General features: G+C 38.5%; 2 protein-coding genes across 2 annotated transcripts; both read left to right on the top strand.

Moving 5' to 3' along the window:
• The first annotated feature begins 385 nt into the window (after positions 1–385).
• Positions 386–1330, top strand: LOC119040721 (olfactory receptor 10A3). The gene has a single exon (XM_037133791.2). It carries the CDS (start codon positions 386–388, stop codon positions 1328–1330), a length of 945 nt encoding a protein of 314 aa, XP_036989686.2.
• A 9062-nt stretch (positions 1331–10392) lies between these two features.
• On the top strand, positions 10393–11404 carry LOC128628436 (olfactory receptor 10A3-like). The gene has a single exon (XM_053672254.1). It carries the CDS (start codon positions 10460–10462, stop codon positions 11402–11404), a length of 945 nt encoding a protein of 314 aa, XP_053528229.1. The 5' UTR covers positions 10393–10459.
• Positions 11405–12352: the final 948 nt, after the last annotated feature.

The following is a 12352-nucleotide window of genomic DNA, read 5'->3' as shown; positions in this document are numbered from 1 at the left end:
AATTCCTGAAACCCACTCCATGGATGTGCTTGTGAATGTTGACAGTGTGTTCTCTGTTCACTACCTCTTTGGTGGCAGGCTGTCCCTGTTTCTTCTTGGCACCCTTGAATGAAGGAGCTGTTCTGCTGGGCCCAAGTTGGAAAGCTATCTGCTATTATTTTGTACTTTTAAAATGAGGTTTAAGTAAAAATTTTTCACTTTTTCATTTGTATTTGAAAGATAAACTATTCAATATCCTAACCATTCTCAAAACAGCCAACTTGAAGAGCTGTCCAAATGAGTCATCATTTCATCTTCTCCCAGGAATTTCATTCTCAAACTTTCCAAGGTGAATTCGTAATCAATACACAATGTCAGTAAAAACACTGTGCACCCCACTACCAAAATGAAAAGGCAAAATCAAAGTTCTGTGGTTGAGTTCATCCTCTTGGGCTTTTCAAATTTTCCCAAACTCCAGGAGCAGCTCTTTGGGATTTTCTTGGTTGTTCACTTGGTGACCCTGATGGGAAATGCCATGATCATAGTCATCATCTCCCTGGAACAGAGCCTCCACGTTCCCATGTACTTGTTTATCCTGAACTTGTCTCTGGTGGATGTGAGTTTCAATGCAGTCGTAATGCCTGAAATGCTTATGCTTCTCTCCAATGAGAAATCTACAATTACTCTTTCAGGATGTTTTGCACAAATGTATTTCCTTCTTCTTTGTGGTGTGACTGAATGCTTTCTCCTGGGGACAATGGCTTATGACAGATTTGCTGCCATCTGTCATCCTCTGAGCTACCCAGTGATTATGAACAAAAGTGTTTTCATGAAATTAGTAATGTTCTCGTGGGTCTCAGAAATCATGGTGGCTACTGTGCAGACACCATGGGTTTTTAGTTTTCCCTTCTGTGGCCCTCGTGAAATCAACCATCTCTTCTGTGAAACTCCCCCAGTGCTAGAACTTGTATGTGCAGACACATTTTGGTTTGAAATCTATGCATTCACTGGCACCATTTTTATTGTCGTAGTTCCATTCTCACTGATACTCTTGTCTTACATTCGAATCCTCTTTGCCATCCTGAAGATGCCATCAACCACTGGGAGGCAGAAGGCCTTCTCCACCTGTGCCTCCCATCTCACGTCTGTTACCCTCTTCTATGGCACAGCCACTATGACCTATTTACAACCCAAATCTGGCTACTCCCCAGAAACCAAGAAACTGATGTCGTTGGCTTACACGCTGCTTACACCTCTGCTGAATCCACTGATCTACAGCTTGCGCAACAGTGAGATGAAAAGAGCTTTGATGAAACTATGGCGAAGAAAAGTAGACTTACACACTCTCTGACTGTGCTGGGATCCCAAGCCATGAAATATTTATTTAGTCACTGTCTGACTGAACTCTTTTACGTTTAATACATGGTGGAAAATCTTGCAGTTCTTAGCAGGAGTAGGTTTAATTGGTTTAGTGTTTGAAGTCCAATAATATATTAGGGCTCCTTTTTATTGTGTACTGTTGTTATTCATTTCTCAGGGGTATATCTGTTTTCATAACATATAAAACAATTACTTATCTGTTCCTGTATTGTGACCCTCTAGGTAATTACTGAATTATTCAATAAGAAGAAGCTCCAATAAACACCTATTTTAAGATGTGCTCATGTACTCATGTTTTATTTCTGTAGCATAGGTTTCTTAAAGTTGGACTGATTGGATGGAATGTATGTGCTCACACATTTTGATAGCTACTGTAGAATTACTCTTCAAAGTGATTGCAACTTCAGGTGGACCTGAAGGCCCTCCAAGAGGGTTGAGTTTCAAGAGACCAACAAACTGGGGAGAATTTTATTTCTGGAGAGGAAACCTGTTCCATGAATGGCTAAATTAGTAGTCATTTTTGGGAGACGACACTAGTTCTGTGTCCTGGACTCACACTGGTTATTATTCAAAACAGGACTCCTTTGGTATTTTTCCAGATACTCATCAGAATGTTGGTGAGCAGAGAACTACATGGAACTTCCCTGAAGTATCACTTGATGGTGTCAGTATATTTTTCAGCTAGAGACCACTCTTTGTGGAAACTTTTGTTAAATTTCTGTTTGTAGGCCCCAAAATGCTATGATACTTTGTTTATAAAACTAAGATGATTCATTTTTTATTATAGAAAACTAAGTGCTTAAGTATTTGTTCATATTTTCCATGTTCTCCAGTCATGTCATTAAGTATCACGTGGAGAGAAAGAAAGAATAATTTCTGCCCTGGCTGGTGTAGCTCAGTGGATTGAGTACGGGCCTGTGAGGCAAAGGATCGTGGTTCGATTCTCAGTCAGGGCACATGCCTAGGTTGCAGGCCAGTTCCCAGTGGGGGACATGTGACAGGCAGCCACACATTGATGTTTCTCTCCCTCTATCCTCATCTCCTCTCTCTGAAAATAAATAAAAAAATATTTTAAAAAAAGAATAATTTCTCACCTAGAAACATTTGAAACATTTAATGTTGCCTCCAATTTTGCATTGCTATTTATAAACAGGGAGGGGCCCCTTTGTTGAATTCATAAGACATGAGCTTCTATTGCTCTCAGTGTCTGCTCCAAGGAAGATAACAAAGGGGTAAAACATTATTCCCACTGTCACTCAGTTGTGAGGAAAACAACCTTTTAATTACTACTACCTTTGCCACAAATGAGAAGTAAAGATGCAAAGCTGGTGGATTTCCACAAAAGAAAATTTCATCATCAAATAGTCAAAACCAGTTTGTGTAATATTTGAATGTCATATACTCTTTTCAGTAGGCATTGAACAGGCATTTGGGAGTCCTTTAATCAGATTGTGTCCCTTGGTGTCCTGAAATGTCCTCATAGCCCTTACGGAGAGACCAGTTAAATAAGGCCCATCGAGAGAAAAACAACCTCCTAAATCCCAAGACAGATACACAACTTTCATTTCAATTTTTGTTCTTTCCTTCATTTGTTTACTCCTTCATTGATTGTACAAGTTTTGTTAGAGGTGACTTAATGTGACTGTCCCTGGGGAAATACAATCTCTGTCCTTGAGGACTTCCAAGTTGGCAGATTAGAAGATCACTGATTTTGGGAGGTCGCAGAGTTCAGCCACACCATACCTCTGTCTTCAGGTGAGGAACAGAAGCTGAACTGGCAAGGTTGTACACGTGATGATTTCAAAGTCACAGTGGTTCTCCATTTAGTTGTGACTTTGACAAAAGTCGTAATTAAATGTTATGATTCTACACTAAAGAGCAGCAATTCTGGTGACACCAGCTTTAGTCTTATAGCAGCTAATAGGACAGATACCTGAAATCATGCTTTCCTGGCTTGGAGGCTGACACAGAGATTTCCAACCACATGCAACGTGGAAAATAAAAGAGTGAACTTTTAAAATGTAAAACCTATGATGTCTCCCTTGGCTTAAACCATGTCAAAACATGCCCTTCTCCCCATCTGATATGTTTTTGACTGTATTTCAGCTGATTAATTATTATTCTTTCGTTGGACCTCCTTAAAGTGTCCTGTCCTTAAGGCAACCATTCCTTTTTGGGAGGGGTATATGTTAAAGATTTTATTTAATTATTTATTTCTTCACAGCCCTCTATTTAACTGTATATCTCACAGCAGTTGCCTGCTTGATATTTGACAGCTCCAGGCTGCTCTGCTCTGTGACACAGCTCCTTTGTTCCTTATCAGGCCCAGTGTGTCCCTGGCGGGTTTTGTTGTGACTTCACCCTTTGTACAGTTCTGGTGTCCAGGAGTGGAGATGAAGGTTCTTAATGTGGTACCTTGCATATAGTTCTCCTGCTCTTTATGGGACACACGGGCCACTTCTGCAGTTTCAGAAGGTTCAGAGATTCTTGGGAGTGAAAATCACTTCAGACACCCATCCAGATTTCCCACCACATGTGTCAGAATCTTTAGATTTTCCCAACTTTGGCTTCAACCTGGCATAATAGAACTTCTTTGATTAAACACTGAATTATCTTTGAACCTCATTCATAGAACTTGAACTTCGGCTTTTTCTGCCTGGTCATTGGGAGAGATGAGGGTGCTTGTGAACCACTGAAATATTCTTTGGCTCTCACACTTCACTTTCACTGGTTCACTGATTGGACTCGGTGGTTATCTATCTGCAGGGATCAGTGCAACACTATAACAACTACTTAATTCTACTATGCTTTGATTTATCAACCTCCATCCTTTCCTACCTTTTGATGCCCGAATTGTTGCACTGGCTAGTACATTTTCTGACATAGTTACATCATGCTAAGTCACCATTCCTGAAAGCTTGTATCACTAAATTGGTGGCCCAGTATCTCATCAGATTTTTCAAAATGTTCTGCATGTGATTAAAAAGGATGTGCTTTCTTCTGCGTTTTTACACAGTGTTCTCTATACATGTATAGGACTAAGCCACATTGTGAATATTTTCTTTCTCCTTTTGATTTATTCATTTCTTCTATCAATTAAAGAGGCATTTACAGTATGCCACTGTGATTGACACTCTTAAGTTTCCCTGTGATTCGGTCAATAAATTCTGGGTATATTTTCAGCTGTATTATTGAACACTTCCAGGTTTAGAATTGTTCTACCTTCTTGGAGAATTGAACATTTTCTGTTCAATTATAAATGAATTATAATATAATTATATAAATTTCCTTTTATATAACTATTATTTTGGAGTATTGTTTTCCTTCTTATGTTTAGCCTTTCCATATCCTTATGATTTAGATGTATCTACACTGAGGAGTGCTGTGGAGAAAGAATAAATCGGGGCAGCAGTGTTGTGGTTGGGGTTCAATTTTAAAGAGGTTAATTTGGGAGGATCTCATGGAGAAGATGCACCTTGGGCAAAGGGACATAAGGGAGTTAGAGTTTTGTGAGAGCATAGTCCATGTTTAGGGACAGAACAAAGGCAGTAGCTGTGACATGAGAACATTGCTCGTGGGTGTGAGAAAGAGCAAAGCAGCTGCATGGCTGAATAGGAGTGAACAAGGGGGAACTATTATGCCAAAGATGAGCCCAGAGAGCTGAGAGAGTAACAGGGTGACAGATCTTTAATCTACATTTTTTGACTTTGGCTTCAACAGTGAATGGGATAGGGTACTATGGGAGTATTTTGAACTGGAGGAAGGAAAGAAGGAAGGAAGGAAGGAAGGAAGGAAGGAAGGAAGGAAGGAAGGAAGGAAGGAAGGAAGGAAGGAAGGAAGGAAGAAAAGGAGGAAGGAAGGAAGGAAGGAAGGAAGGAAGGAAGGAAGGAAGGAAGGAAGGAAGGAAGGAAAGATTTGGAGATTATGGCAATTATCCCATGAGAGATGGAAGCAATTTGGACCAGAAGGTTAGCTTTACTAAAGGTGACAACTTTTTTAATCCTCACCTGAGAATGTCTTATTGATTTTACTGTAAAAATATTTTAATTATTTATTTTTAGAAAGAGGGAAAAAGAGAGGGAGAGACATATCAATCAGTTGCCTCTTCCACACACCCTGAATGGAGACCAAACCAGCAACTCTGGCATGTGCCTTGACTGGGAATCAAACTGGCAATCTTTCCCATTGTAGAATAATGCTCAGCCAACTGAGCCATCATTTGAACAGTCACTCATCACTGAACAGTCAGGGCTGTTTTATTGATTTTAGAGACAGAGGAAGGGGGTCAGGGTGGTTCGGAGAGAAAAGGAGAGAAACATTCTTTGGCTGCTTCTTGTAAGGGCTCTGACGGGAGATAGAACCAGCAGCCTTTCTGTGTGCAGGACAACACCCCAAACAACTGAGCCACCCGGCCATAGCTAGGAAAGGTGAACATTTCTAACACTGTATTTTGAAAATAGAAAAAAAAAAGAAAGAAAATGCAGCCACAGACAGGTTATGGTTTTCATATGCTTTGGGAGAAAAAAATGGCCTCCTTGGCTTTTGGCCTTTGAAACTAGAAGCTTTAAGCTGCTGTTACCTTGGATGAGGAATGATGAAGGTGCAGCAGGTTTTAGGAAAGGACTAAGCGTTCATTTTGGACACATTAATAAATGAAAATGTGTTCACTTAATTTAAAATGTATTTATTAGTAGTCTATATTTCACTTCTGACTTCCTGTAAACATGAGAGACACTTGCAGATTACTTAAAAGTTTCTGAAACTTTAGCTTTCTTTTTCAATATTTGGTTGCTGTTGTTCAGTTTTATTGCAAAGTATGTTATGTATATGATTGCCACATATTTGAATTTATTAATATTTTCTTTCTGACAAGGACATAATCAATTTTTATACATATCTCATCAATATTTTGGGGAAGTATAGAATTAGCAGCATAAAATGTGTTGTTTGTCTTATATTTACTCTCTCATTATTATCTGTTAAATCAATATTTTATTATTAAAATATTACCACTTGTATGTCTTTTTGTCTATTTTGTATGTCAATCATTGAAGAACAAGTGTTAAACTTACCACATTTTGATTTTTGTTTTATCAATTTCATACTATTGTTAGGAATTACAGTTTGATACTAACATTACATCCTTTTTACCCCCATTTGCATGTATCTGAAGTTTTTCTATACACTTTTCTTTGAAGTCCAATACACGCATACGAAAGTGTAAAAACTGTAACTCTACATCCTGATGACTCCTCACAGAGTACACATGACCTGTATAACCATCGCCGACCAATACATACAAAACATCAGTATGATAAAAGCCCTCATGTCATTTTTATGGGAAATGGATCATGGGCAGCATTTCCCACACTTGGCATAGGTGACTAGTTCACACATGGGGTGTTATCTAATCATGGTGAGTGTTATGGGAAGGGTTCTTGGATTAGAAGCTTTGAATGGAAACCTCCTTTTCTCAGGAGAACTGGTATGTTTTTCAATGCACACAGATCAGATGAAAGAAGCCTTATTGCTACCAGGAGGGATTAATTTCCTGGAGAGTGAATCCTACTGCAGGCCTGTGGCAATGATAAGTAGACAAAGGTAATCTGGCCACATCACCCAGTTTTGAAGAAAGCCATGCCTTCAGACTCATTTATCTCTTCACTCTGCTGGGACTGAGCCAATGGCTTACTAATTGTTCAAAGCAGTTTGGACTGATCCCTGAGTCCCTGGCTCTCACATGTGTCTCAGGATATTAATGATGTTATGTTTATGTTATGGACAAGGTAAGAGATTCAGAGGAGCAAAATGACTTGCTCTAATCATACAAAATAGTCCAGATTGCATGATTCCTAGTTTAAAATTTCTATCTATGAAAATAATTGTCATGACTTTTTTTTTTCTCAAAAATTTTCAGTGACTCAAATGACCAAAAGTTCTTGGACGGGGGGTGGCATCCAACCTTTCTACAAAGCTTCCCTAGAATGCCTTCACTTGTTTCTGACCACAACCAAACTGTACCCCCATCTAGTCAGATGCCCTGCCTGTAGGTCCCCTGCCTTTGCTCACACCCTCACCCCACCACTCTCTTCTTTCCCCACTGACAACCTTTATGCAGCCTCTGCTTTCTCCTCCTGTTGAGGGATGTCATGGTGAAACTGAGTCTCTTGTGTGAAGAGGCAGTGTTCCCTGTGGGAATGTGAGGGAGAGATGGCTCCAGGTTTGTGCTCTTGAGCTTTCTCCCTGGAGGGGCCAAGTTCAAGCCTCTTTAGTTATTATGGAAAAGCTTTTTTGAAATGATTAGACATTCACCAGGAAGGGATTCTCCAGGGCATACATTCAATGTCATAAAATGTTCTAGAATCAGTGCACTAAATCACTGAGTTGTATGTAAGAAGGTGGCTTTGGCTACAGGGAGAACTCCTGATACAGTAGTGGGAAACTTAAAGAGACAAAGTCAATAGGTAAGAAAGTAAAGCTTCTGCTTGTGTGCCTGCTGGTGGGCTTTCCATGTATATTTTTTCTCCCTGATAGTTGGAGATGCAGTGGGAGGGATTCCTCTTCCCTTGAGGGAGAGAGGGAAGGGATCTCAGGAATCAAGAGACACAGCTAAACCATTTGAATCAGTATACTTTTGGTTTTGATGCTATTTGTTTTTCTCTTCTTTTTTAGAGAAGAGTTCAGGCAACAATTAGGGGTAGAAGTATTTTGCATGAACTAGTCACCAAATCTTAGAGGTTTGCAACTGGCTAAATAAGTCTACTTCTTCTCTTTTTCAGTTGCAAGGATGAAATCTACAGAAGAGAGTGATCAGACAGTGTCAGGGTCTTCTAAATTACAGAGAAAATAAGAGTGTCTGCGATCAGCTGCTATTTGCCACTCATGAACATTCTGTTCCATAGCAAGCTCACAGTGAGTCCTAAAAGGTCTTCTTCTTTCCTTATGTGATACCCCAGATTTTCTGATTTTGAGAAAATCTATTCATTTTTAAATATTGGCAACTGAATGTATATTATTCTCTTCTTCCCATTAGAAATAGCTTTTAAGTCTTTGATGCTGTGGCTACATTTTAGTAGTTTTAGGTGATTTTTTTGATATTCAAATTTTTTTTTTAGATTTTATTTATTTATCTTTAGAGGAGAAGGAGGGAGAGAAACATCAACATATGGTTGCCTCTAGTGCGTCCCCTGCTGGGAACTGGCATGCAGGGGACTGGCCTGCAACCCAGGCATGTGCCCTGACTGGGAATTGAACCGCGATCCTCTGGTTCGCAGACCTGTACTCAATCCACTGAGCTACACCAGCCAGGGCATGATATTCAAATTTTAATTATTGTGGTTAACACAGCCATTCAATTTTAATGGATGAACATGGTCAAGCACAGAGAGAAATCTGCCTGCCTTCTGCCTGTTAATGTTCCAGTGATCTGCACTCAGACAACATGAAATAACTTCAGCTTACTTTGTCCTTACTGTGTTCCGTGTTTCTCACCTCCCAGGCTGTGTTTCCTGGTTTGCAAAACAGCCCACAAAGAACAATAGGCCTCAATTGTAATAATAATGTGTCACGAGATACCTCTGACCTGAGCATTCCTCTTTTCTACTTTCTCCCTCCTCAAAATGTGACTTCCACTGATGACACCTATGATTATGGTTGTTCACATCACCCCACTCATTCAGAATTAATCAAACCCTCTTTGAACTATCTAACTCACTTGTTATTATTTTTGCTTCCCAAAAGTTTTGTGTGCTGCTTTCATTTTTTTAAAGATATTCTATTCCTGAAAATTTTCATGGATTTTCCTCATTTAGCCCCCTATTCATCAAATATCTATCTAGCAGTTATTATGGGTCAGGGACTGTTTTAGACATTGCGACTGTAGCAAAGAACAAAAAAAGTCTTTGAGTCCTGGAATTTATGTTTCAGTGAGAGAGTTAGATTTTATATATACTATATGAATATATTTACTTACATGTAAATTATACTATTTAACTTATAGATTTAAATTAGTTTATAGGTATATGTTAACTATATATTTATAGTTATAATGTCAGGTGGTGCTCATGGAGAAAATAGAGCAAGGTATCATGGGAGGAGTTAGAGGGTACTGAGGAAAGGGTGGAATGCTAGTTTACGTAGCCTTTCCAGCTCTCTGTTCAGTTGTAGGATCGAATGCGTGCCTGAGATGACTGAGCCTAGAAAACCTTAGTTGCTTAATCAGTGTGTGTTGAATAACTGATGATGAAATGAACTTCTTCATGAGAAGACAATTTGGAAGAGAGAAAGAAGAAAGACAAGGAGAGAATGGAAACATGAAATTAGTTTCAGAGTGACCAAAATTGGACCTTCCTTAAATCATCATGGTCACATGTATGATCCAGAGAGAACTGGCTCTTAAAATTTCCCATGTGGTCCAATTTTAATGTAATTGGCTATGACCAGTCTATGCATAGACAAGTAAGACTGGAGGCAATTCACATTATTTACAGTTCAGTTAAAGTAGGTGTATCTGAAGCACAACCCCCCTTTGTTTGTTCTGTGGTATTTTCCTATTCAGCCAAGTCACATACATATATGATAAATATTGTAATAAATATAAAACAACTTTGCTGTAACTTTGAACTATGAAGTTGTTATCAAAATTTTGTAGGTATCTTTTTTCACTTGTCAACTTTTTAGTACTTTATTTTTTGTAGTCTTAAATTTCATATTATTTAAAATTGGGAAAAATGAATGATACTGATAGTAATGTCATGAAGATGGAATCTAAAGTATATATTTTGTTTTAAGGCTATGTTTAAAGTTCAAAATACATAATGTAAAAGTTGCAAAATAATTTTGATATATTTTGCACTTTACAGACAAGATTTCTGAGCCAGGATTCTTTACTTCCTCCTTTCTATCTGAAACATTCATTAATCTGAGTACCTGGCCATTCTCCATAATTGCCACACAGAGTTCCTGTCTGGGTGAGTTCTCTTTTTTAGATCATCTGCCAAGTACTCCTGGGGTAAGTGTAGACAGTGACTCAGCTATTGGACGGTGACTTCATAACTCCACGTACTATGTCCATAGAAGCAAAACATGCTCTCCTACTGAAATGAAAAGGCAAAATCAAAGTTCTGTGGTTGAATTCATCCTCTTGGGCTTTTCAAACTTTCCTGAACTCCAAGAGCAACTCTTTGGGATTTTCTTGGTTGTTTACTTGGTGACTCTGATAGGAAATGCCATGATCATAGTCATCATCTCCCTGGAACAGAGTCTCCATGTTCCCCTGTATCTATTCCTCCTGAACTTGTCTGTGGTGGATGTGAGTTTCAGTGCAGTCATTATGCCTGAAATGCTGGTGGTTCTCTCCACTAAGAAAGCATCAATTTCATTTGTGAGTTGTTTTGCACAAATGTATTTCATTCTTTTTTTTGGTGCGACTGAATGCTGTCTCCTGGGGGCAATGGCTTATGACAGATTTGCTGCAATCTGTCATCCTCTGAGCTACCCAATGATTATGAACAAAAGTGTTTTCATGAAATTAGTAATATTCTCGTGGTTCTCAGGAATCATAGTGGCTACTGTGCCAATACCATGGATGTCTACTTTTCCACTTTGTGGCCCAAATGAAATTAATCATATCTCTTGTGAAACCCCAGCAGTGCTAGAGCTTGTGTGTACAAACACGTTTTGGTTTGAAATCTATGCATTCATTATCACTGTTTTGATTATTATGGTTCCTTTCTCACTGATACTCTTGTCTTACATTCGAATCCTCCTTGCCATCATGAAGATGCCATCAAACACTGGGAGGCAGAAGGCTTTTTCCACCTGTGCCTCCCATCTCACCTCTGTTACCCTCTTCTGTGGCACAGCCACTATGACCTATTTACAACCCAAATCTGGCTACTCCCCAGAAACCAAGAAAGTGATGTCATTGGCTTACTCACTTCTTACTCCTCTGCTGAATCCACTGATCTACAGCTTGCGCAACAGTGAGATGAAAAGAGCTTTGATGAAGTTATGGCGAAGAGCAGTGGACTTACACACTCTCTGACTGTGCTGGGAAGCCATGAAATATTTATTTGGTCACTGTCTGACTGAACTCTTTTATGTTTAATAAATGGTGGAAAAGTTTGCAGTTCTTGGCATGGGTATGCTTAACTTTTTGACTTCTCCAAATCTGCTAACGTAGTAGGGTTATCTGTATACATGTTTTTCATAGATGCATTATATTCCTTTATGTTGGGTATAACACAGTTTCTTCAAAATACTGTTTATTGGATGCCATACAGGTGTTTGTTAGATTTTTGTACCTTCTGAGTATGCTAAATAAAAACCTACTTTTATATATTCATAAATACTGGTGCTTTAATTGCTGCAGAGTAGGATTTCAAACCCGAGTTTGATGGGTTAGAGCAACTGTGAATTTGCAAACTTTCATAAATATTACCAAATTACTTTTTAAAATTTCATCAACAGATTACTGAAACTTGGGTCAATAGCCAAATGCTGTATAATACTGTTTCAATTGAACATCAAAGTAGCTTCAGCAAGAAAGTTTAGTGGAATATTATTTCTTGGTATCTTGAAATTTCTGTCTCATAGCTCTTTAAAAAACCAATACAAATAAGGCTTACCTAAAACAATGAAGCAAACAAAAAGAGCTATTAAAAAGGAAAAGGGAACACTGAGTTTCCTTTTAATCGTTCTTTAGTTCATTTGATCATTCACTGAGTGTAGAAATCAAATTTTTTAATACCTTATTTTGTTTATTTTTCCAGCTTTCATGAGATGTAATGGACAATTAAAATTGATATATTTAGAGTAGAATGTGATGATTTGATATATGTACACTGTGAAATGATTACCACAATCAAGTTTATTAACCCATCCTTCACCTTACATAGTTAGCTTCTTTGTGTTTTGGTTGACAACACTTGAGATCTATGAGACAATTTCAAGTATACAATACATTATTATTAGCTATAGTCACCATATGGAA

This window comes from Artibeus jamaicensis, unplaced genomic scaffold, assembly GCF_021234435.1.
Source record: "Artibeus jamaicensis isolate MK-2021 breed Jamaican fruit bat unplaced genomic scaffold, CSHL_Jam_final contig_759, whole genome shotgun sequence".
Lineage (NCBI taxonomy): Eukaryota > Metazoa > Chordata > Mammalia > Chiroptera > Phyllostomidae > Artibeus > Artibeus jamaicensis.
The sequence above is the reverse complement of the archived record's forward strand: the minus strand, read 5'-3'. Positions and strand labels throughout refer to the sequence as shown.